Source organism: Pagrus major, chromosome 6, assembly GCF_040436345.1.
Source record: "Pagrus major chromosome 6, Pma_NU_1.0".
Taxonomy (NCBI): domain Eukaryota; kingdom Metazoa; phylum Chordata; class Actinopteri; order Spariformes; family Sparidae; genus Pagrus; species Pagrus major.
In genome coordinates, this window is record NC_133220.1 from 7467272 (window position 1) to 7494409 (window position 27138).

A 27138-nucleotide genomic window follows, 5' to 3' on the forward strand; every position below is an offset into this window, starting at 1 on the left:
GACGAGTCTGAAGTGAAATAATAAACCTGTTAATGTGATTTATTTTACAGCCTGGACACACACACACACTCACACAGTATACTTCATTCATTGTGGGCGTGTTCAACAGGTGAGGGGTGTGTCCAGGTGATTCAGCCTCGAGGCATTTGCAGCTGTGATGCGATGTGTGTGTGTGTATGTGTGTGTGTTAGCTGACGTCTATAATCAGATCCAGATTGCTGTCAGTTTTTACTCCTTGAATGAGTCCAGATCAGACCAGAATCAGGTCTTTATTGTCTTGTGTTTTTTTTTTTTACTGAGCAGTTTTGTTGGTCTCCTGTCTTTAATGAAAGCAGCAGATTATTGCCACATGAAGAAATCACAGTGACAGAAAAGAAAGTACATTCGTCATACTTGATATAAAAAACAAACATGTTCATTTTTCAGCAGCAGTGACTCCACCTCCACCCCACACACGTTTTTCTCTCTCCATTCTGTCCACGTTTGTCCGATTCTCACGGGATCATGTAACAGGATGAGGTGCATAAATGTCATGAAGTCTTCGTCCTGCTCATCAGAACTGAATCTCAAATAGAGCTGTCAACATATCAGATTTCCACTGCACGATTATTGTGATAATTACAGCGATATCTACCTGCACTACAGGTAAGGTGTCTGGCTCTCACACACTGTGGTAGTAGCGAGCTAGTTACTGCATTTTTCTTCTTTTTATTTGGTTTTACTCAAAGGCTTTTTTTAAAACCAGCGTGAAGGTGCATTACTGCCACCTACTGTGACAAAGTGAGAACGGAAAGCAACAGAAATGATTTAACAGGCACTGGATTGTTTACGCGATATTATCATCAACTGTTTTATTAACACAATATCATCATTTTATTTTTTACATATCACAATTACAACATTGGCATATTTCAACACCCCTCATCCCAAATCCAGGTTGATTTTGCTGACTTTCTCTGCCTCATTTTTGTCTTTATGTAGCAGCTTTTAATCTGACCTCATCTCACATGCATCGTATCTTTTATTGGCACAAATGCAGCTATAAGTCTGATTTCTCATTTTGTCAAATTAACAAAGTATGAAAAGCTGCTATCAACCTAAAACACAAGAAAAAAATGACACAGGTGCTTTTGAAAGTGTAAAAATCTTAAATCTAAACACAAACAGAAGAAAAATGCAAGAAATAAAACTACAACCCAGTCTTTTTACATGTGAAGTGATTTTATTCCAACCCGTCTTTGTGTCTTTTTTTCATTAAAACTTCACGTATGCCTGTAAATCACTGAAACTATTAATAATACAGTTTAAGAAATATCTTTAAACTAGGATTACTGCCTTGCTGCTGTATGCCTCGGTGCTCCAGTCGAGTTGCTGTTCTTGAGCTGTGGCGTTGAATAGTGACTGAAACATATTTCGCAGGAGTATTATGATGTCACAGTGCATTTAACCTCTGAGCTTTTGGATATCAAATGTCATAACTTCATAAGTTATCCTATTAGACAGTTGTGTAAAATGTTGTCGTAATTATCATATAAATTCTACAGTTATGGCCAAAAATGTGTTTTATGAGGTCAATCAGTTCATCCTTAAGTTCAAGTGGACATTTGTGCCAAATTTGAAGAAAGCTTGTCTCTACAAAACATAAATAAAGTTGTGTTAAAGTAAAAAAACAAACAAAAAAACTCAGTGTTCAGACATGAATAGACGTTCTCCAGAAGGTTAAACTCATTTCAGCGACTGACCAAATACAATAACTGGTTTTAGATATTTGGAAATTCTGCTGGAAACAATTGAATTGAATTGAATTGAATGAATATCTCTTATATTAAATAGCAACTTCATTAGTAACACTGATGGATTTGAATGCCTGTTAAGCTTCAACAGAAAATGGACGGGCGTCTGTGAGGTAACTGTGTTAAACACATGCAGCTCACTGTAAACGCAGACAAGCCGAGACAGAATCACCCGTCTCATTACATTACATAAGTCAATCTGACGAACCTGCAGGGTCTCGCTCGCATTATGTTTCTATCGGACAGGTGGACTGAGAGCTGATATCAAACAGCTGACACAAGGTGAACAAAATCTTTATTGAAATAATGACGAAAGCCCGGTCAGAGCCGAGTGACAGTAAAGAGGAACAAAAACTTCCTGCTGCCTCAAGCACTCTGTTTGATCAGTCATTTTAAATGTCGGACAGATGTTGTCATTAATGTGGATTTATGTTGATGTCAGACACTGATTAACTTTCATCAGTCTCAGCTGGGCTTCATCCTCAGGCATTACATTTAGTTTAATGTCAAATTAGCTCGCTAACATGCTAAAGTTATCATTGCTGGTGGTGGTACATGAAAATCACTCTGGTGCAAAGCGGTGTAAAATCACTTAGTTGTTCGTGAGCAGTTAACGGAGTTTTATTTACAACAACAAATAAAGTGCAAACTACAGACCTACAGTAGCAGACGTGCCGGCCAGGGGAACAAATATGCTGCTTTTAATGAGAGCTGATGTGTGTCGATGCTGGGAAACAGGACAGCGATGCATCTACAGCTGAAATGATTAGTTATTTAATCAATTAGTTGATCAACAGAACATTTTTCACACAAAAACAGTGAAAAAAGTTGATCATTCTCTGTTTGAATCTTCTCCAATGTCAGGATTTTGCTGCTCTTCTTTGACATTAATCCTTGTAAACAGAATATTTTTGGACTGTTTGTTGGACAAATTAGGACATTTAAAGAGGTTATTTATGAGCTCCAGGTGTGCCAGGTAGCAAATAGGAGTAATTTCAGAAACAAACACTTCTCAAATAGAATCATTCAGGTGTCATTTCACCTTAATTTCTGGGATTTTCTGAGACGTCAAGTCTTTCCAGAATGAGTCAAGTTGATGGTTTTATTACTGGAACTCACTAAAAGTTCACGATTGATTTCAAGTTCAAACCAACTGTGATTCATTTGTGTAAAATACTGAATCCTCTCTGGAACCAAGGTGAAATAAAAAAAGTAAGTAAACTGCTGCCTTTCTGTTAGTTATTTCTAATTATAAAACATAAAGTACAGTACAAGTCCATTCACAGTTTCACTGTAGCAGAAGTCTGCAACTAAATACTGAAATATTTGTACTTTTATCATATTTGTTAGGACCGCCATTGTCGTGGTGACGTTATGTTTCTTATTATTCTCTTACAATGTCAGAGTCAGGTAGACTAACGGTTTTGTGTCTGAACGCTTAATATTGAGCTTCCTCTTGAATTATTTCAAACTGTTTTATCACATTTACTCATTAAAAGGAAGCTGATTTTTTACTGTCATGTAGTTTCAGGGTTTGAATGACTTCAGGACTTTTGTCTTTTGGGGTTTCATTCTAACACGTTTCTGAGAAGTCTTTCTAGTTGACACTGGATTGGGATGTTTGGTCTTTGGTTGACCTCTGACCTATATGTAAACGTCACCTCTCCTTCACCTCCTCTGAGACCTTCCAGTTATTTCCCCTGCAGAACTGCAGCAGCCGTAATGTTTCATAATCTGTCTCAGCTTGTTTTAATAACCCTCCTCCCGTTTTCGTCCCCTTCACTGAGCAACATTTGAATATTTAACCTATGATGATTCGCTTCACTGTCTTTCTTCAATATCCTGCAGCGTGTTGGCCGTGTCCTCCTTCAGACAGATGTCAGACCTGTCTCTCTCTCTCTGTCTGTTTATTACTCTCTCTCTCACTCTCTCGTTTTGTCCCAGCTGCCGTACAAATCCTGGCTTTCCTCACAGCTCTATTAGCTCGCTCTGCTCCACACAACCGCTCCACGTTCTGAGACACACCAAGGACAAGACACACACACACACAGTTAGTCTCATCACACAGCGACACACACACACACCTCTCCTGGAGCTCCAGCAGAACCAGAGGAGGAGAAAAGAGGGTGGAAGAATTTGGCCTCAAGTCCTGCAGCCGCCTTCAAACTTCTGGTAAAGTAGAGTTAATGTCCTTCTGTCTGTCTGTCTTCAGCTCCTCCCTCCTGTGTGTTCATCTGTCTGTCTGTTGCTACGTCTGTCTGTTTGTCTGTCTGTCTGTCTGTCTGTCTGTCTGTGTTGCGATGATTTGTAATCAGTTGGTTCAGTTGCTGTAAATGATTTTCCTCACAGGTCCAAACAAAGAAAAGAAAATAATCTCCCGGTGACTCAAAGGATCTGAACAAAGCCTGATAAAGATTTGTTCATTTAAACGCAGACCAGACCTGAACCGAACCAGAACAGACCTCAAGGAAGCAGATTCTTAACTTTTAAAATGATCAGTATGTCTGTTCTCTTCCTGGTTTTGATGCAGCACTCTCAAACTTTCCTTTTAGCTCCCTGATGATGTTCTGTTGTTGTGTAAGAACATCAGACAATGAACAAGAAGGACATTCGAGGAGTGCAATAACTAAATCTTTGTTCAGGTTTTGCAAAAATAGCCTGGATCCTAATTTCTCAGTAATCATAACAAATAAAAACAGAATAATTTTTTAGATTTTTTCAAAAACATTCAACTGAAAATAATGACCTCATTCAACAGAGTGGCTTCCTCAAGGCTTTGGTCGTGTGCACGTTTACCAAAGCAAAGCAAAATGTTAGTCAGTCAGTTGCATTTTCTATGATGAGATCGTTGAATTAGATTCACAGCGCTGAAGAGTTCCTGAGTCTGATCTACACCCTCGTCTATGAGACATGACCGGACCAAACCCAAGTGCTTCTGTCAGATTTGATACATAAACCGACCTGAGACCCAAAGCTTTACAAAACAAAATGGCCCAAACACTTCGGCGCTGGTTCTTTGAGGTCTGCTTGGCCCTATCAGCCGTTTTCCACGACAGGAACATCACTTCTATCAGTTGTCTCTGCTTCTGTTCGCACTGTTCGCTGCTGGATTGGATGAGAAGATCCTGGAACTAAATTTGAGCTCTGCTCACTGGACATGATCCCTCAAGCAGATGTGACGTTACATCACAACAAAGACGACTACAACGAACACAAGAGTAATCACCTTCTCACTACGACTGCATTTATATGGAGCAGGACAAGCAGCCATTATGAAGAACACTGGACTAACATGTCGGGGAAGTCACTACTGTTTGTGGAGATGAAGTCAGATACGACACAAGGTTGATCAGAGCGGGAAATATTCAAAAGATGAAACAAGATGATAAAATACAGATCACAATGCTGCAGCAGAGCAAACTGAAACACTACAAAGTGGTTTAAAGGTCTTAACAGCAAACATCTCTGGAGATACTCAATTGTTAAACAAATCGCACATAAAACTGTTTAAAGGACTCATGACAGAAACTCTGTGTGTGAAGATACATGGGATAAACAGCAACTAAACTGTCCGCCTGTTACATGAAGAGCTAACGAACCTTGAAGAGGTTAATAGACTTATTTCAAACAAGCTTTTTCTTTCTCTAAGCGAGACTAAGTTCAGCTTCAGTGCAAGTTCATCAAAATCAAATCACTTTGCTTCACTGTTCTCTGTATCTTGTCTTCATCAGGGTGGTGCCCAAAAATGTGGGAGAACAGCAACATTTGAAACATCAATGACAAGAAGAATATGTGTGGAGTTGAAATTTAAAAATCTTAACTGTGAAGAAAATGTGCTAAAAGTGGAGTTTTGGGGCTTATTTTTGTCACTGACAAGTAAAACAAACACTCATATCTTGAGGAAGTTGGTGGTGTTCAGAAGTAATTTGAACTATTTCCTGGAATCCAGTTATTGAGTTAAATACTGAGGGAAGCAAACAGAAACAGCAGCAGAAGAAACTTCAACTTAAAATCTGTCTTGGTTTCGTTTAACAGAGTCCAGGTTATTTTTATCCTCTGTGTTCCTGCTGGAAGTCTCTCCGTCTGAGCCTGCTCATCCAGAAACTGAACTGCTGAATATTTTCCATTTCTATCCCCTCCCTCCTGTTTTCTTTCCTCTTTCTCAGGACTGGATCTCTCTCTGTCCCCAGTCAGCATTGAGTTCTGGTTTCTTATTGGCTGGTGCTGAGTTGAGGGGGTCGGGTCTCAGAGCCAGCTGACGTTGTGCTCAGACCTCCAGTCTGTGGAGCTGCAGACTTTAGTTTTGTTTTCATCCACGAAGAAAATGTGAATGATTAATGTGATGACAGTGTAGGGGGATGTCATGGACCCTGACATGTGATATGTGCACTGCTCTTAATGTAATGGTTGACAACTAATAACTAACTAATAGATTGATCGTTGCAGCTCTACTCTACTCTGGCCCAGAAGGTGGTGGTAATGCACCTGAAGCTGTTTGGTAACTTCCAAAAACACTAGAAGGCAGACTAGTAGTACTGTAGGTGTTTGCTGTTTGGGTCATTGTTGATGTTTGGAGTTGGATTACAGCAAGTTTTAGTTGAAGGCTGATGTCAGCACCATCAACTGATCTGAGACCAGTTATTACAGTCTGTTGTGGATAATTTCATGTGCTTTAATTTTATTTAAAGGTCTGAGTGCAGAGTCAGGACCAGACACAGGATCTAGGATTATGTGGAAATGTGCTCTGAGAGTGAAATATATAACAATAAAAATAGTAAACTGAGGCTCAGCCTGTTATTAAACTGTATCAACACAAAGGTTACAGGTTACATACAGGTTATTTTTATATATCTTAACTATTGTTTTTATGTTTTTATGGATTAGGTTATGAGGAAAACATTTTCTCTCTCACATGATCAGACATTTGTGGAGAACAGAAAAACAATAGAAGAAGAATAAAAACAACCATAGATAAGATTAAAGTCGCCTGACAGAAATAACAAATCTTAAACGGACATGTCTTTGATCAACATGATCTGAGGGGACGTCATCTCACTGATATCAACTTATAACATTATTATGGTAAACGCAAACTGCTGCCACTGCTACTTCTACATCCATCAGACACAGAGCAACATTATCATCTTATTGAAATTGTATTTGTGTCCTATGCACTGTATGAAGTCCAACATTTACTCATTCTTTAGCTCTGGTTTGGTCTCCACCAACTCTTAAGAAAACTAGCTGGGAGAGAATTATCTTTAGGTGACAAAATATGATTTTGTTGTTGTTGTTGTAGAGGCTTATATAGAGAAAGAGTTCAATCTGCTGCATCCAGAGGGAGAATCATACAGAAGACAAACTATCAGGTGTGTGAAGGTGTGTGCTAGCTTCAGATAACTGCAGTAATAATGACAGGACTGTTGTGTATAGACTAGTCATTACACACACACATACACACACCCACAGGGAACCGTCCATTAGGACCCTAGCAGAGAGCTATATGAGTGTCAGCGACAGCAATAACAGCTCTTTTTGTCTGAGAGCTGCTGCAGGTAAAATCTCTGTTTGTCTTCTGTCTATTGTTCTGCAGGTGGAGAATCAATGTGGATCTGTATGTTTGGTTCCAGTCATTTTAGCTTTTGTTATACTAATAACAAAAGGAAACATGAAAACCAATCTTTCCTCTTCAGGATTTTATGCTTTTATTGAGAGATGACAGGAAACGACGAAAAAGAGAGGGAACGACAGGAAGTAAAGGTCTCCGGTCGGAATCAAATCCTGGATATATTGGTTCCTGGTCAGCGCCTCGAACCCAACGCCACGGGGTGCCCCTACGTTTCTGAATGTTTAATATCCAACCATGACCATCGGAAGAGTTAATTGTTTTACATGTTCCTTTTGTCTGATTAACCTGCTGGTCTCCTTCTGATGTGTTTGTAGCATCGGGTATTAAAAACTGCATCTCTGCTTGAGTTTGAATTACATTTAACATTTGAGAACTCTGGCTTTTGGTTTCGTGGAAAAACTTGTCTGAGGTACTGAAAAAAGTAGATTTGTAAAGATCAGTACATAGAGGTATTGTATCGATACTAGTATTAAAAAAACTTTCTATCATTACTGCAGGGATGAGGTGGTGGCTGGTGGTGGCCAGTCTGTGGCTGGTGGTGACCCTGACCGTCCCGGACGCCCAGGCCAGGAACAGACCTCGCAACCAGGACGCGACTCGCCGGGGGAAGAGGAGGAAGGACGGACATGGTAAAACTTTGCTTCTTCTTGTTAGCCATTGTGCAGTTATTTGAGAAGATTGTTTTCAGTTTCATATCAGTGTCCAGTACGGATATAGGATGTGTTTAGCCAGGACAAAGACGGGAAGGAGAAAACGCTAGCAGAGCTCCATTGAAAGTGAAAAAACTGCCTTCCAACAACTCAAAGAACAACCTTGTTTTCTTGCTGAAAATGTATTTTTAAATGCCTGATTCAACTTTTTGCTTTGGCTTTGCATAAAAATGGGAATACATTATCATCAGTCTCAAGAGAGAAATTCAGTCCCATCAAGAACGGCTTGTAGACGTTGTGACTTCATTTGGCTGAGACAGAATTTATTTATTTATTTTTACTTGAAACCTGGGACAAACAAGGACAAAATGTATCTGTAAACTACCCACTGAGAAGGCAACGTCTGTGGACGTCAAAAACAGGTTGATATCATGTCCGTCGGGCCAGGCCATGATCTGGACGTCCATTGACAGCCAGAATTAGTCGATAAATGACGTTAAGAAAAGACGTTCAGTCAGGCCATAATCTAGACATCCACTGACATCCAGAATTAGTTGAGAATAGACGTTCATACTGGCTATGATCTGGACTTCCACTGACAGCCAGAGTTAGTCGACAAACGACATATAAACGTCTATACAACGTCCAGAAAAGACATATAAAAAAACTTTCATTCTGGCTCCCCAGAGGACGTCTTTTAGACGTCTCGGATGTCCATAAATGACGTCTAAAAGACGTGATCTAGACCACTTTTTGCTCACTGGGTAATAACAAGACCATCCCTTGAATCTTGCGACTATCTGTCTGCCGTGTTGCAGTTTCTTGATTGATAAAAATTGATGTGACTGTGTTGCAGGTCAGGGGAAGACCAAAGCGGGGCACTCTAGACCACTGAAGATTAAACTTTTTCCTGGTCCCGGCATCCCAGTGGAGCCTGGGAAAAACCAAGGAAAGTCTTTGTACCTGGAGCACCTGCAAGAACAGCACTCCAGCTACAACGTTATCCCAGGTCAGTGGGACCAATACCTGAGCCCAGTGAGACCAGTAACTACTACAGATGCTCTCGTCAGACTTTTTAGGGTTAATACCAATTACAGTTTAATGTCACTTTGACATCCTGACCATGTTGTAGTTTCTTAAACATTTCTTAGCCTGCAGAAACCATGCCTATTTCTCTGTCATTAGATGGTTTACACACCTGCTAAAAGTGAAAACCTAGGGATGACCACAGTTTGCTTTGCCATTGATCCACCTATCATTATGAAGATCCCATTTTGCTCTGTTGGTTTTTGTGGTCACATTACTGGATGAGAAACCTGAAGTGTTGTTTTGTGTAGGAATTATACTTCAACACATGTTAACGTTACTACAGATATTTGGGTAGACGGGTCGTATGAATAACATTCCTCCCAAACAGAGCTGCAACAATGACTGCTTTCAATAATATCATTTCCAGTTAATCCTAAAAAATAGGGGACGTATCCTTCCCAATTTCCAGTCCAAGGTTCTTTCTTCAAATCTGACCAACCCAAAGGTTCAATTTACAGTTATATAACACAGAGAAAATAAGCCAAACCTTTATACGTGATGGCTGGAACCATCAAATATTTGTCATTTTTGCTTGATAAATGATTTAGTCTGTTAATTAAAGTTGCTGCAGGTCATTTTTCTGTTGACAGGGCAATCGATTTCTCAAAAATAGTTTATAACAACACACTGCTACAAATCAAACAAGCTGACTGATCCAACTCCCTGTCAAGGCAAGTTGGACTGAAAAGAGCCTGAAATGGAACAATGGAAATTAAGTGGATATATTAATGTTACACCCAAAGTATAAAAGAAAATAATCATGTGAAAGTTTGTTGAGTAACACCAGTGTGAGTCTGTTTATGTGCAAATGGAGAAGCGTGTTCCTGACTTTACTCTGTGTACAGATTAAATCTTTGATAGCTCCAACAATAATCCTCCAAAAGCCTGTTTTAATCAAGGAAATAAAAACATGCTTTAAACTTTGGACATTCAATTAGATTAAATTGTGCAGTTTTAAAACACAATTTAACAAGGTTTTCTCAGTATTCGTATGATCTTAATGTGTAAACCAACATGGAAAAAAATACAGATTGTATATTTGCATTTCACACTTTTAAGTGGTACATCACATGAGAGTTTTCTAGCCAATAAAATCTTAATACAAGAAAATAAAATCTTTAATGGAATAAAAAACAGGACATTTCATTTAAACAGGATGTGTGAGCGCAGTGGGAGAACAGCTGAGCTCTGAGGCTTCGTCTTGTTCTCATAATGAGGCTGCTTGTTATTGCAGCTCAGTAATGTAATGACAAATCATCACATTCCAACATGAACAGAAGGGAAAACCATCTGTGGGAAAAGCACGTAGAAAATAAGTCCTAAAAAATATCCAACGCAGAGATGAGGACAGAGACTCCAAAGAGGAACCTCAAAGCCACGTGGAAGCCCTTCAGCTTCCAACAATAAAGTCAGCATTATGTGATTAGAGGAGAAGGTGGTGTTGGTGGATGTCTGTTGTTTGGAGCTGCAGGGGGATTTTCTTTTCATGTAGATGTAAACCACTTGGCTCAGTTTTCGCTGTTGTTTGGGATATGAGAACATGCCTCTGTGTTCAGACAAGCTGGCAAAACTGACGTAACAACAACCAAACAGACCACAGACCAGTTTACAGAAAGTTACAGATGTCGGATCAACATGACAAGCGACCGTCTTTTTAAGCAAATAATTAAAGCTGCTCAGGTCGGCACACTTGTCAACCCCAGATTATTGGAAAATTTGACCATCATATTGTGAATTACAGTTTCACTGCTGTTGTTGAAGTAATAACTACCTAATTCTCCATGCGGAGCTGCAGTGAAAACTGACAGCCAGCAGACAACACGTGCATGCTGTATTTCTCTGAGGCGCAATTACTGGGTGGAGCATCCGTTCCAGTAATCACTTTCGTCTCTGTGGAGTAGGGATGTCATGATTTCTTTACTTTTGTTTGGCCCTTTAATGGTGTCATTTGAAGGACAGTACAGGCGATGAGCGACAGGAAACAGGGAAAGAGCCACATGTAGGAATTGAAACCCAGGGTCGCTGCTACGAGGACACAGCTTCTACACATGGGTTCATTGTTCATTGGGGGTGTCACGATTTTTCATTCTAAATCGAAAATCGATCAAAACCAGCTTTCAATTTCGACTATCTAATTCAAAATTTTGCTGGTCAACCTACTAGTCTTTCACCGTAGCTTTCAACCTCATCTTACAGTCTGACAGGTGATTGTAAAGAAAGCGTCATTATTATCCCTGCCAGCTGCAAAAAAAAAAAAAGCTAGTAAGTGGACCTGATTGGTCATTAATACTTGAACTACAATCAGACTACAAACAGAAACCAGAACTTGTCCAATACAAAAATCCTCTGTATTCATATGCAGATATCTAATTATAGAGATTAAGTTACAGGGTACATTTTTGTTGGCAATTTAGTTTGCGTTTCCACCATCTTCTACCTAAATTATTATTTACTGGAAATACCTATTATCATCATTCTCTGCATCAGACCTCAGCTAAGTTAAGATGAGATTTTTCCCTAAATTGTAATTGTAGATTACATCATCCACACAAGATAATAAAAAAACAATCTCGGCACTCCTTTATTTTGCAGAGCCCAAGATGTCATCTTCAAATGTCTTGCTTTGTCTGACAAACAGTGTAAAACCCAAAGATTTTTACAGCGATATAAAACAGAAACAAGCAGAAAATCCTCTCACTGGAGATGCTGGGAGCTGGAATGATTGATGTTTGTGCTTGAAAATCATTCAAAGATTATCAAAACTGCTTTCAGTTCATTGTTTGCCACTCAATCAACTAATTGTTTCACTGCTAGTAAAAACACATAAAAAATGAAGTTAAGACAATAGAAAGATGGTGCCAGAGGAGAGTCTGATGGTTGCTGTATTATTTATATAAAACCCTACAATTACTCGACAATGAAGAGAGAAAAGAAAAGCTCTAAAGTATGATGCTGTGTGTGCTCCAGCAGAGATGACAGGGTGACAGTCTCAGTAAAAAGGACAGAGATAAAGGAGACCGTATTTAAGAGAAATAACCTGAGCCTCTTAACTACCTGTGTTTCTATGGACGTAACAAAGAGCATACCATTAGAAAGGATAGATGACAGGCAGGGCAGACCTAAAATAGACACAAACAGCCTCTTCCTGCTGTATCATAGTGGTTTACGGTCTTTTCTACTGACTCACTACCAGTCACAGCCTCGTCCTGTTAGAAGGTGGAGTTAATGCAGAGGGAGGAGTGGAAATGCTACAAACCACTGCTTTGTCTGGTTCTGATGATAAAGTACAGGCTTCAGATTTGACTATACGCACACAGCAATTAGTTCAGCAGGGCCTGTTGTTGCTGCTGCTGAGGGGGATGACAAGGGTCGACATGTAAGGTGTGACCCACCCGCTGATGGGTTGAATTTGCCTTGTTTGAGACATCTGAACATTGACTGGTCTAAGCAAAATGTTCTCAAGGCAGCCAGAGGATGACCCCAGTTTTATTTTTGTTGTGTGTCTTAATCCCCCTCTGACTCCCCTCGTCATCTGGGGGAAAAACTTGATTCTGCCAGAAACGATTTTAGCCACTTTTAACCAGTTTAGCTGTTCTCAGCCAGCTAAATGTGAGGATTAAACACGACTCAAAACAGTGGTTGGCCAGCTTAATAATTATAAAATAAAATCTAAGTATTTGGACTTAGATGTAGCAGCTTTGATGGGTTTTTCTTCTTGCTGTAGTACAACTACAGTAGGGCTAGGCTAATAACAAGACCTACATCTATGAAATAAAACTTTGTTCAAGATCAGCACTTAATAGGACCATTGTTGGCATCCACTGTCCGTGTCTTTTTTGAGTATATGAAGCTCTGTAAACAGTTTTTAAATCTTTGTTGTGTTTCAGATTTTACCCACATCAGGTTGGCCCCACTGCCATATTACTGATGTTTAATTTGTTTGCATCTTAATCGTATAGACAGAAATAAAAAAAATTATCCTGCAGTCCTAAATCCTAAATTAAAAACGTTTTGAACTACTGTAAACTGCTGAAGTGAAGTGTAATGTGTGTGTGTGTTGTTTCAGGTAAGGAGGGCCAGTGTGTGTACCAGGGCCTGACCATGTTCGACCTGGCCGTCTGGTCTCCAAAGCCCTGTGTGACTTGTCTGTGTGCTGGAGGGCGGGTTGTTTGTGATGAGATCACCTGTCCCATAACGCACTGCCATTTTCCCTTCACCCCCGCCGGGGAGTGCTGCCCCGTCTGCATGGAGTCAGGTAGAAACACAACATGTGGCAATGCCATGGTGCAACATCGAGAGGCTACAGAGATGAGCAATGTTTCTGACAATCAGTACCAGCATTTGAAGGGTTTCATTCAACACCTGACATCATAATAACGTTGAAATTTAATGGTTAGATTGTTCAGTCACCTCCTGGAAAAAAATCAAAGGACCAGTCTCCATCTCTGAGGCCTCAGCATGTTGCTTCCTGTTTCCATCATGGCTTTAAAAAAATGTGTATAGCACATTTTGGGTCAGATCAACACACATGTTGTGAAAGATTTAACATGTCTGTATGTTGGGAGATACCACATGTTGTTTTCAAAATGTCCAGAGTTGGTTTCACTTTACTGTCAATTCAATCTCAGCAAAATTAAGACTGGATGTACACCTGAATCTGAAAAGACGTATAGAAAGGTTGAAGAGCAACATTACAGTGAGATGTGTGCACATGCTGGAGGCAGAAAACAAACCAAAATCAGTGTGAGTTTATGGGGACGTTAACACCAAAAGTTGTTTTGTGCTATGATCCGCACAAATGACAAAGTAATTGCCCGCTATTCCAAGAAGGAAACCCCCATGTTAGCTCAGAGTGGATAATAGCTATTATCATCTCATAATCTATCGCCCACCTTAAGTCCAGGGCTCTGACCTTGGACTTTAATAAGATGGTAGATTGTTTTGTACAAAACCAGGTGAAGAAGAAACACCTGTTTTACAGTCAGACAGCTCATACTGTTACTCTGTGTTTATGGCTGTGTAGGAGCTGAGCAGTGCAAACGTTAGTCAGCCTCTGTTTTATACGTTTAATGTTTCACTGTGGGGCTTCCTGACAGCTGATAGAGGTGGCAGACTGATGGTTTTGGATAGAAAATGCATTACGTCCTCATAGAAAAACATCACCAACAGGTGTGTAGAGTTCATTACCCCAGTCATCTAACCTTCTGGGTTTTTGCATTAAGACATCTGGCATAATTTGATGGGGAAAAGCAGGAACTTCATTTAATTTCTCACTACTTGTTTTACATATAAATTTTCCTCCAAATAGTTTTTGAATACTGCAATTTTCCATTTTTAACCAATCATGACTTGCTGGCACTGACTTTTCTCCCTCCTTGCTGTGCGTGCATCCTTTATTGTAAACAGGAAACCTGTCTGTACACCCACTGTGAAGTTATCGGAATAAATTACAGCAGTTGAATTGACAGTAACTGACTCATTGCTCACAGTCATACACTGCACAGTCACTATGTGCATGTATGGAGGTGAAGCAGGAGAGAACCTCAAAATCATTTTGTTGAGGACTTATCACTGTATGTTGATAATTACAGCATTAACCTGATGGCATTAACCATAGAAACAAATACGTATCTGTAAACTGTTCACTGTGTATAAATGATGTTTGTGTATGTATGGAGTTAACTGTAAAGGTAAAACACTAAAAGTTGTTTTATACTCAGAAAGATTTGTTTATTAAGTGACACTGAGGTATTCTGTCAGGAAACAACTTTGCGAAAGGACCTCTGAACCACTGCTCACATCTCTGATTTGTTCAGTTATTCAATTAGGTCTGTCCTTCTGCTCTTTGACAGTCGTTTTACCAGTTGAAAAAACAATCGCGCCAATCAGAGTTTTGTAGGTGAAATTAAGAATCACCAAGGAAGTAAGAAAAAGTTCAGCAAAGCAATGAAGCATGCTTATGACCTTACAATATCCATAGATGTAATATAGAACTAGGGCCAGGGCACCAAAGTTTCACAAATACAAAACCTCCATGGATCAAAAATATAATATAAGTAAGACATTCATGAAAGACGAGACAAGTTCAGTGTTTTTCGTGTAATATTTACTGGACGTCCGTGTTGGGACATATTTCTATGAGTATAAAACAGCATTTGGTGAGACACGTGAGCTAAAGTTGGTCCAAATTCAATCAAATAAATATCAAATTTACGTTCAATATCAGATGTTAAAAAACATGGGCAAACAAAAAGACCAACTTTACCTGACTGTGCTCATAATAGTGTTCAATGGGATCTAGTCCAGACTGGTCTACAGCAGCAGTCCGCTCTGTAGCTACAACAAGCTGGTCTTGTGCCTGTCTGTCTACAACGCTAACACAAAGCCGTCTCTGTCTGTCCACCTCTTGTCTGTCTGTCTGTCCTCACCAACCTCCATCTCTGTCCTCAATCACTTTCTTTTAGCTTTCTTTATTTTTCCTCTCCTTTTTCTTGCTTCTCCCTCTGTCATTTTCTCTACTCGCTTATTTCTATCCCCTTTCCTGTCTTCCATCTTTCTACACTGTCACCTTTTTCTTTCCACTTGACCACCTCCTGCCCCCTGATTGGCTGCTCCCACATCACCCTACTACACCCACCCCAGACCCTGACCTCAGCCTTGACATTTCTGGTGACTCCCCAGTTCACAACGACCCTGACAAGTCCGTGATTCCACTGACCCAAGAGGAGATCCAGCAGATCCTCTGGCGAGAGGAAGTGGAGCACCACGAGGAGGAGGCGCGCCTGAGGAGGAAGGATGAGGCGAGGAAAAAGAGGAGGAAGCAAAGGAAGGAGCAGGCAGACAGACAAAGGAAAATAGTAGAGGAGAAGAGGAGGGAGGAGGAGGAAGCACTGAGGCTGCAGGTGGTTAAAGAGGAGGAGGAGTGGAGGAGGCAGATTGAGGAGCTGGAGAGGAAGAGACTGGAGGAGGAAGACAGAAGGCGAAAGGAGGCAGCAGAGAGACAAGCATGGGAGCAGGAAAGGAAGCTAGAGGAGGAAAGGAGGAGGCAGGAGGAGATATTGAGGGAAGGGTTACTGGCTTTCGTCGAAGAGGAGGACGAGGAGTGGTTGGAGGAGGTAGAGAAGAGGCGGGAGGAGGTAGAGGAGCTGCTTGAGGAGGTAGAGGAGCGGCAGGAGGACTGGCTGGAGGAGGTAGAGGAGCGCCAGGAGGAGGTAGATGAGCAGCTGGAGGACCGGCTGGAGGGGGTAGAGGAGCGGCAGGAGGAGGTAGATGAGCAGCTGGAGGACCGGCTGGAGGAGGTAGAGGAGCGGCAGGAGCAGGTAGATGAGCAGCTGGAGGACCGGCAGGAGGACTTAGAGAAGTGGCAGGAGGAGCGGCTGGAGGAGGTAGAGGAGTGGCAGGAGGAGCGGCTGGAGGAGGTAGAGGAGCGGCAGGAGGAGCGGCTGGAGGAGGTAGAGGAGCAGTTGGAGGAGCGGCAGGAGGAGGAGGAAGAGGTGTGGCTGAGAGGAGATGTGTTTCAGATGCCCACAAAAGAACTTGAAGAACCTGAGGAACCAGACTTCCTCCCTGCTCCGATCCCAAGACCTCCTGCTTCGACTGAGGACGAGTTGAGGGAGACAGAGGCAGAGGAGGCAGAGGAGGTGGAGGAGGATGGGGATGAGGACAGAAGAGGCCTCCCTCCAGGCTGCGACATCTCTGATGTCACTTTGACATGTGACAACGCCAAACTAATCTACTTTCCTCCTCTGGCCATACCTGAGCTCAAATCTCTCAGTCTGGAGGGTAAGTTAAGACAGCGACAAGACGAGCTGGAGAGAGCTCCACCCAGTGTATGAAGAATATTTAGCACTTTAACACATACACCAGTAGTGTGAGGGTACATATTAATCATTAACTAGATAAGGTCTGCACAATTAATCGAAATATTATCAAATCAAGTGCAATATCCAAATTGCCAAAACAGTATGATGAAGAACTACTTTAATGCTGCAGAGATGCCCTCGCATAAAAATCTTGTTCACAAATAAAAAAACAAAACAAGTTTTTTTGGTACAGACCCCAACAAATGTCAAATCATGATTGTTTGAATGATCATTACTTATCAGACCGGACCAAACTAAAAATTTGTTAGATCTGCAGCTTACCAAATTTAGGCATTTTAACTACCTGGAATCAGAATTATAAAAAAAATACTGAGGCAAAATCCTATAATAAACACGAACCAACTGAGAAACACAGTCAATGATTTGAAACACATATGAGGCACGGAAAATTTTACTGCTCTTAGTGTTAACTGACTAAGTTTCTTCTAACCTGCAGGAAACAACATCAGCAGCATCCCAGCTGAAGCCTTTAATGGCATCCCCAACCTGGAATGGATCAACCTGAAGAAAAACAAACTCACCTCTGCCGGCATTGATGCCAGAGCCTTTAAAGTAAGACATAAAAGCCAACTTTTACACGATTAATGAAGAAACAGAAACTTTGCACACACAACCATTAAATACTTTCCAGTATCACCAGTATCTGTGTGTATGTGTGTGTGTCAGCCTCTGAAGATGCTAAGGCGTCTGTACTTGGACGGGAACCTTCTAGAAGCCGTGCCTTCAGGCCTTCCACCCACCATCCAGGAGCTGAAGATCAATGAGAACAAACTGAGAAAAATAAAAAAAACCAGCTTCCGAGGTACCACAGCATCCCATAATACACCAACATACTGACATCAGCTTTAAGGTCACAAAACACTCAGCCAAGCTGCCAGTCATTAACACTTAACAAAACCTGTCTCAAAATGACATGACATAATCCCCTTTTTATAGACTCAGAACTCGGTTGGTCTTTCTGAACTGTTTACAGTTCACTTGATTTTTGCAAACGTCTAAATGAAACACATCAGTGTGTCTTTCTACAGGAAACCCTATTGGTCCAAGTGCAGGACAGACAGCAGGCAGAGACATTAACCAGACGACGCTAGGGAGTTTAATTTTTTAGTTTGGCCAACTCCCTGAGATAATGTTAATTAAGTACAGCTGACTAAAGTTGGCAGTGACAATCATTATTTCATCTGGTCTATATCCCAGGTTGTCAACTAAAATCTTGCTCTCTTAAGATGAAAAGGCCTGATTATAATCATGGTTCTTGATATTTGAAAATTGCAAATGTTCAAAGTGTAATTTCAACATCGAACCAATTAGGACCTCTATGTGTGATCAGCAGTAGAATAGCTTTGTTTTTCTCTGGAGAGAAACTGGTGGCAGCTCTACTTTCAGCGCTGCTGGAACTGTGCACCTCAAAGTTTTGCTAAAAGCTCGATCAGTTTCAACTTTGTCATTTGGTTGAAGGCTTTGGAAACCCTGTGTTGGGCATTTTTTGTTTTTGGGTGAAAAACAAACTCGACAAGATCAACTTTGATCTTGTTTGTTGGTGACCTTTCAATGCACAACCAATAAAATGACAGCTGTCTGTGAAGAAACATGTAGGAGACCCATGATGGATGAAGCCCAAACGCTCCTTGATCTTCAGGCTTTTACTCTTCAATCATCTTTTGTGTTACGTAACTCACAAATGGTCGTTTTCTGTGCATTGTTTTGTTCATCAAATACATTTGATACAAATACATCTGAACTGTTCAGCTCTACACAATGAAATGAGAATCTGCAGGTCTGTTTGACGGATCAGCTGTTTGACTATTACAGTCTAACAGATGTGTCTTGGCTGCACTGACAAGTTTCCAGTTGTGTGACAGTGACATTTATTTATTTTCAATCTTTCAGATTTGAGCAGCCTCGTGATTCTGGAGTTGGAGGCAAATCTGCTGAGTGAGGGGAATGTAGATCCTCTGGCCTTCTCTCCCCTCATCGAGCTCTCTTACCTCCGACTGGGCAGAAACCACTTCCGGACCATACCACAGGGCCTTCCCATGACATTGCTGGTATGAACTGTATCTCTCTGGCTCTTATACATCCACCCCCAACATATAGACTTGAATAAAATCTATCAGGCATTCAGTCACATTATCAGAGGCCTCCTGAGCAGCAGTTAGTCATTCAGTCAGGAATTTAGGTTTGCTGATGCGTTAGTATTTTCCTTTTGGCTCTGATGTTTAAGACTTCACCACTGAGTAAACTCTGCCTTTACCTGTGGGAAACCAGTCCACCCAACTTGTAATTACGGCCTCTGGTTAACCACAAAACGTGGAGAACACCAGCGACATGCTGCTGCTGTAAATCCACCCTAAAAACCAACCTTACATTATGACCTTGAAGAGTTTCTACACACACCCTGTAAATCTAAAACTTTTCTTGTCAGCAGTAGTTTAAGTGAAGTCCTAATTAGGTCTTGGATTTCAGGATTTATTGGACTGTAAAGCCCACAGTGATAATGATCATGATTTAAGGATGATTTAGAGTAACACCCACAATGTCTCAGTATGTGTCTGGTGTTCATTCCCAGCCTGTCTGTTGATTAGGTTACCAGTTTTAACAAAGACAGGTAGAACAAACGTGAATTTAGTTTTGAGGTGGATTACAGGTTTACAACCTGAAACAGTCCCAACAAACCACTGACTTGTCCGCCAAGATCTCTTAACCAAAAGCACTCAGTTAACACAACTGTTAAATGACAAACTCGTAACCTCCCACTATTGCTTTCATTAAAAAGTAAAAACGTACAACACTTTGGGAACAATTCCATTCTAGTAATTGTCCACGAGTTTCCACAAATCCTAACATTTTTCTTGCCTCGCATGATATCAAACATTTGGTTTCTTTTTTCTGCTCTGGCTGTCTTTCAGGAGCTGTACTTGGAGAACAACCTGATTGAGGAAATCTCAGAGACAGTTTTCAATCAGACCCAAAGTCTGAACGTAGTTTCTCTGAGACACAACAGGCTGGATGAGACCAGGATTGCCCCGATGGCCTGGTTCAACCACAGGTCAGTCAAAAAGAGAGCTGTCACTATCACCCATCATTCTTCAGGGTTACAGAAATTTACCAACAATTTAACAATCACTATGTATGTTCTCATTTCTATTTCTAATAAATCCCACCTTCCCTTATCTTTTTGCTTCTGTACAGAAATCTGGAGTCCATCGACCTTTCACATAATCACCTTTACCTGGTTCCATCCTACCTACCCAGATCTCTGGTGCATCTGGTGCTGGTGGGAAACAACATAGAGAGGATACCAGGTAAAGGAAGTGTTGATACGTAGCAAATGGGAGGGGTTTAAATGTTGGAGGACTTCTTCAACAACTTTTGGGCCCAAACAAAATTCCATCTGCACATCAAGTAGTAGTTGATAGACAGGACAATTATAACAATATAACATAACTTTTATTAAGTACTCACTTTCTTTGATTCTGTTTTTGTTTCCACTGTTCTCTGCATGCTTTCGGATGGGTTCCTCCTAGAACTAAATTTGGGCACTAAACTCAAGTTCAAGGTACTTTCTGGAGTTGGCTGCTGAGCTGTTGACTGTGATTGGTTGAGCTGATACGATGTCACTTCACAAGACAACGATGACTCCAACAACACAGCACTTACTACAGTTTACGGACCAATTTTTAAGAGGAACAACAGAAAATGCCAGTTGGGGAACTAGCATTTTCATCTTCTTAATTAACAGGAAAGAAGGTCATTCAGAACTGGCCAAGTCTGAGTCAGAAGATTGAAGAGGAAGATAATGAGAAGATTTCTTATCGTCTTGTAGAAATGGGGAAATACAGTCAAACAGCACAAGAAACATTATAAATATTAAAAAAAAGATTATAGGAAAATAACAAATCAGAGTGCAGTGGAGCAAACAATGTGAGTTGAAAAGCTGGACACAGTTTTTAGAAACTGACTGGCTTTTTCCAGGCCCAGGGGGAACTGGCTTCTCTGTCAGACATCATATCTCATTTTCATGCAATGTGAAAGATAATTATCAACAATATCAGTTCCATCATCTTTGTCCCAAAATCTCTTACTTCAATAGCCCATCAATCAGATGATCAAATCAATTGCTGGCAGACAGTACAAAAACACACATGTAGTGAAATTGTTTCCTTCCATCCCTCCGCAGGTTATGTTTTTGCCCACATGGACCCCGGTATAGAGTACCTCTACCTCTCCTACAATAAACTGGATGGAGAGGGAATCGAACCCGAGTCGTTTTTCGGCTCGTACAACTCCATGGTGGAACTGTGTCTGGATCACAACCAGCTGATCACTGTGCCGTCTGGCATCAACGAGATGACCAACCTACACTTTCTCAGACTCAACAATAACAAGATCAGGTATGAAGTCACCATCCACAAATATCCATCTAACAGACAAAAGTTCTTCTTCCAGGCAAGATATCAAGACTAAAATTTCCATGTTCCTGCATGTAGATTATGATGATAATTTCTGGGAAATATCAGGATCTCAGTTTACGTATTTTTCATCCATCACATTTTCCAACCCACATATCCTGTTCATGGTCACAGGGATTGAAGTCCATCCCAACACACAGGCACTGTAGTTTCTGTGAATGTCATCAACCTATCACAGGGGATCCACAACTCAAGGATAATTCCAAATTTATCAGAACTTGAAGCCCATTTTCACATTTCCATGATTTCTACTAGTTATCATAATATGCACAAGACACGTGTCTCAGGATAGAGATTTTCATATGTTGTACAGATTGTATAAGAAGAAGAAGAACATTTCTGATTAGTGATTTTGGTTGTATAAGTGATGGCTTGATTTGACCAAATTAATAGCTGAGATCTGGGATCATACTGTATTCATAAATCTCATGTATTAACTTGATCTTAATCAGTATAATAGTATCACTGCAAGTTAATTGGTAGTTAATTAGTAATAAACAGGTCAGGAATTATCAATAAACATATCAAACAAAAATGTAAATATTGGTATATCTTATTTATTTATTGCACAATGAGAATAAGGGCAGAAATGTTCTCCCTCAGACTCAAAAGACAAGAATAAAAAAAAGGACCTTGCCTTTGATTTAAGTAGCAGAAGCCTCATACAGAAAAACAATAAAACCAGGTGATGAAAGACAGAAGACAAGGAACAACCAAGAGTCCCACAACAGACCAGAGCCTGACCAGACGACTGACTCATTCATCACAGTCCGCCAGACAATATTAAAGCTGAAAGTTCACTGGACGGAGAGTTGTCTTGACAACGAGGAATCAAAACACGTTGATTCATATTTCCACCTGAGAGTCACCCTGAATCACCTCTTACTCACTCACAGGTCCATGTGTGGTACACACAGCGGTCCAGGTTGTAGCAGGGGTTTATGTCAAAGCAGTTTTACAATTTAAACACTGCACTAAGCTCCATCTGCGCTGCCAAGTTGGCCATCTCTTCAGGTAGTAAACTAACCAGCCACTGAGCTAATTCTGCAGATCATTTTAACATATGTTGTACAGTACAAAACAGGAACAATAACCTACAGTGTATAGGAAAAATAAATGAGTGGCAAAGAATAAAAACTTGAAAGTAAGATTAAGCAGGGTTAAACAGCCTTGAAATTATTTTTATAAAATACCAATGCAATTCTTTTCATGTAGGAAACATTAGGATTTTCTAAAAGAAAGCAGTGGAAGAGAGTCCGAGAGTTCTGATTCAAACATTCATTGAAAAAGTAATCAAACACATACAAGGAGATGATAAAACAAAGTATAAGGTAATGTAACACCTCAAAACAAGAAGGATGGCTTTACAATCTGTTCTAAAAAATACAGCCACTGCACAACCTGTAGGGAATTATGAACACATTTTGGAGTGTGTTGTCTAATTCTTGAATGCTACTGACTGATTTTAGGTAGTTTGGTAAAAAGAGGATTGAAGTAATCTATGACTTGTAATAAAAGCAGCTATCAGCATTTCAGTGTCATTATGACATAAAAGTCACAGATGTTTTTGTGACCTTTCTAAAATATATAAAATATATAAGTCCAAATCATTTCAGATCAGTAATTTGTGTCTTAATCTGTGTTGACAGATAGCCAAACCTACAGTGCAGAATATCTCTTTCTGTTTTCCGTTAAACAAGTAGAATTTCTGTCTTAGTCATTTATTTTTATTTTTTCACATCCAAATATTAATATCAGTGAGAGGCAATAAGAGCTGGGGTTATAAATGATATGAATGAATGAATGGCATTATGTTGACTGATAATGTTGTCTGGAACTCCATCATCAGTATTAACTGTCTGCGATACAAAATTGGCTAGATTGATAAACAAATGTTGCTCCTGACAAGAATAATTCTGATTGAATTTTAAAATTCATTAGCTGAGGCTGTAGTCTTAGATAGAACTGAAAGGATTAGTCAGATAGTCATTCAAGACACAATCAATGCCAACTACTATGATAATCAATTAATAGCTTGAATCATTTTTCAAGCAAAAAAAGCCAAACATTACTTTGTTACAGCTTTTCAAATGTGAAGTTTTTCTTGTCTTATGTGATTGTATACTGAACACATTTGGACACTGTTGACAGAAAATGCAATCTAAAGAGATTCACATAATTATGACTGATTCTTGACAATTTTCTGACATTTTATAGACCAAATGATTAATTGATCATTTGAAATAATAACTAATTCTAGATATAATAACAAAAATGTATATCTAACTTCATCCTGATACTGTGTCTTCCAGGAGTATCCCTGACGAAAGCATCTGCGACCCGAACCACAGTGGAGACGCCAGTCTGGTGGCCCTGAGGCTGGAAAACAACTACATCGACCCGCAGAAGATCTCACCGACAGCCTTTTCCTGTGTACGCTCTTCCTCAAGTGTGATCTTAAAACCCCAGAAAACCAAGTGACCTGAGTTCACACGAAACGCAAAAATAAAAGACACTTGAAACCATCAGAAACATGAGGACAAAGATTTTGGTTTTTAATGTGCCAAGAAAAGTCAAATCCTAGAAGATATATTTTTTCTCACTAGCCTCTCCTCAAATGTTATGTTTTTTAAATCACACTAAAAAAAAAGAGGCTCTCACGTGTCTGATGTAAAGGTTAAACATGGAAAAAAAAAAAAGAGGAATTAAACTGTCAAAACACAGTTTCTGCTGATGTAATACGCCTTATGGGAATGTACTGCAGTGTCATATCCTTGGACTGAACCATTAAGAGCTTCATAAAGTAAGACTTTATCTTCTCTAGCCCCAGTACACCGTTTAAGGTCTGGTAAGTAGTTTTGCAGTGTTGCCTGGCCCAAGTTAAACTGGTGTGAAGGTGACAGAACACCTTCAGACTTCAAAATTAAACACATCTGTCTTCTTTAATGAAATGTTAAACTCTCTAAAACGGAAAGAATTCCAGCACCATACGAAGTAAAATGAAAATGCTAATAAAGAAATGGAAAGAATTCTATGAAGTGAGACCGCAAGCCCAACACATTATTTTTAACAACCTCACTACCTTTATGTTCCATTTCTCAGCTCTGTTTCTTCCAGCGCTTTCTTTCACCCTGACACGAAAAGGACTGTAAGTAGTGAGATTGCATGTGACACATCGTTCAAGGACTTTGTGTTAAAGATTAAAACCAGCTAAAGGAGAGTTGTTGGCAAGTTCATCCCTCTTACAGTTGAAGAGACCGAAAATGATAGGGCTGGCAAAATTTGCCAAAAATGAAGCTCATTTATTCCTTTTAAAGAAACCCACTGGTTTGAACCATTTGAATATCTTTTAATGCGTATAATGTCTTTAAAAGGCAAACAAAAAAAAAAGGTTTTATACCGTTAAACTTAATTTACTGACCATAGACATATCTCTCTTTGGACCGTAGTTGGTGCAACAGTGAGTCTCTTGGAGTGAGATCAAATTGTATATGTTATTCTATAGATTAATCTGCACTTTTACATTTCTAACTAGCTTCTGTCTACTTGTGTACACAAGTAACTTCCTCTGGCGCAATAACACAGATTTATTCCTGATGCAAGGGGGTCTCACTATATGGCGTAGGTTTTTCTTTAAAGTACAGTGTCATATTTTACCTATTAATGGCTCCACAACAATAAATGCAGGTATCGGACTTGTATGATCAGGTCATACTCACTTGGTAATATACTGTAGAGTGACGGTGGGCCACACATACTTGAATAACTATTACATTCAGCTGACATCTATTTCGCTTCGCCTCATTACTGAATAAAAAACAGACGATTTCTGTGCAGCTGGTGTGTTTACGTGGATTACGTGCATTGTTGAGTGGGGATCCCAGTTAGCAGAAAGTTTGCTATAGAGTTATTGGAGGTGAGTATAGCTGCAGTATGTGGACTATGAGGTCTGAGGAAAAGAAAAATTCTGGGAGAACTCTCTAACAAACGCCTTTTATAGTGAAGGTCTTTCCAAGAACTCTCCTCATGCAGAACAGAGGTGAGCTGAGGGAGGAACCACTGGCTCTGGAAGTATTTTCACTACTATAAATTCCCATTTTAAAAGTTTTCTTTCAATTATCTGCTCCATATACCTCAACACAGAAACATAATTTAACCAGACTGTGGCTCAATCAACCTGTGTAACAACCTGTGTAACTGTAGTGGCATGTATTATTAAGTCAACATCAGCACTGACAGTGGATGAAAGAAGGCTTCTGCAGCTTGGGAGAGTAAATTCTTTATGTATGTGCAGAGATGTTGATTAAATGCTCCTTCAGTACTTACAGATTATACTATTGCTTTAAAGAGTATTGACTAGAGGTACAGCTTGCCCAAAAATCTAAGTTAAATTTACATTGAAGAACTTTTTTTTTGTTTTATGACAAATACCAAAAATGACTTGAAAACATGAATTTGAACTTTTGAATTGAAATACATCTGCCCTTCACTTTGCTCTTGGCTGGCCAACAAGCATAAATCATACGAAAGAATGTTTATCTGATTTTATATACACTATGGATTATCACAATGTTACAGTGCAAAACTCAAATAAACTTTACAATGTTCCTTTTACTGCCTTATTGATGAAGTCTCACTCTCTACATTCATTATCCATTTGAATAGAAACACTTCAGGATTAACACGTCACATTTTCTGGTCACTATAATACTAAGATAAAAGTATAATCGGGACACGCACGTCATGTTCATTATGTTTCAAATGGCATTACCATGTAAACTCAAATATAAAGCAACAAGGCATCCTTGTAACTGGGAGGGTCTGCAAGGGCATCTATGCAGTAACTGGGACTGTACGTGTCTACCTGCGATCAACTGCGTATGAGCTCCTTCTTGTTGTTGAGAAGTCCATTTTGATTTGCCGTGCATCTGAGTGGAACATAAGTAAAGCTCAACCATAACTCGGTTTTTGAGGCTGAATACAGATACTGATGCTTGGAAACTCTGATTGACATGTTGTGTCGATATAAATTTGTAAAAATAAATGCATACTGGGACCAACATATGTAGTTAGCAGGACATTTTACAGTGTAATGATGAACTTGTCAGTGCTCTCTGGTGGACAAATTAAGTACATAATTTTTTCTGATAAATTTATTTATGACCTATACTGTACATTACTGTCCAACTGACAACATTTACAAACTGGTAACTCCTTTTGTCCTTTGATCTGCTTGCATAGAGAACTGAAGTCACGTTCCTTCCTGTTTCCCTCATGGGACCTTATTTCAGAAAAACTGTAACCTGTGACTTAAACATTATAAAGCTTCTCCTATATATTAGCATCTTACAGGACTGACTAACTCTCCTTTCACTTAACTGCAGTTGTCAATATGACTAGATTTACTGTGATTTTCATCTTTGTTTGGTACCTTTTCTGTGCCGAGTTGGCGGTCATGTTGGTGTTGGTGACGTATGTCGAGTGAGACGACATAGTTCACTGAGCGGTTTAATACAACAATAGATGGTATTTTACTTTATTTATGACAAACTGTGACTTTCTTGACTTGGAAAATGATCTTTTAAATTGACAAACGTGTGTGATTCATGGCACAACTCAAAC

The 27138-nt window shown here is 39.8% G+C and overlaps 2 protein-coding genes across 2 annotated transcripts in view; one reads left to right on the forward strand and one right to left on the reverse strand.

The window, feature by feature from the left end:
* cenpp (centromere protein P) overlaps positions 1-27138 on the reverse strand; it is a 90056-nt gene that overhangs the window by 3849 nt on the left and 59069 nt on the right. The window lies entirely within an intron of this gene.
* Positions 3743-26124, forward strand: ecm2 (extracellular matrix protein 2, female organ and adipocyte specific). Its single transcript, XM_073467415.1, has 13 exons — positions 3743-3965; positions 7920-8051; positions 8929-9081; positions 13228-13416; positions 15804-16276; positions 16643-16943; positions 17481-17596; positions 17711-17846; positions 18935-19092; positions 19954-20093; positions 20237-20349; positions 21225-21438; positions 23829-26124. The coding sequence occupies exons 2-13, from the start codon at positions 7922-7924 to the stop codon at positions 23995-23997; spliced, it is 2292 nt and encodes a 763-aa protein (XP_073323516.1). The 5' UTR covers positions 3743-3965; positions 7920-7921; the 3' UTR covers positions 23998-26124.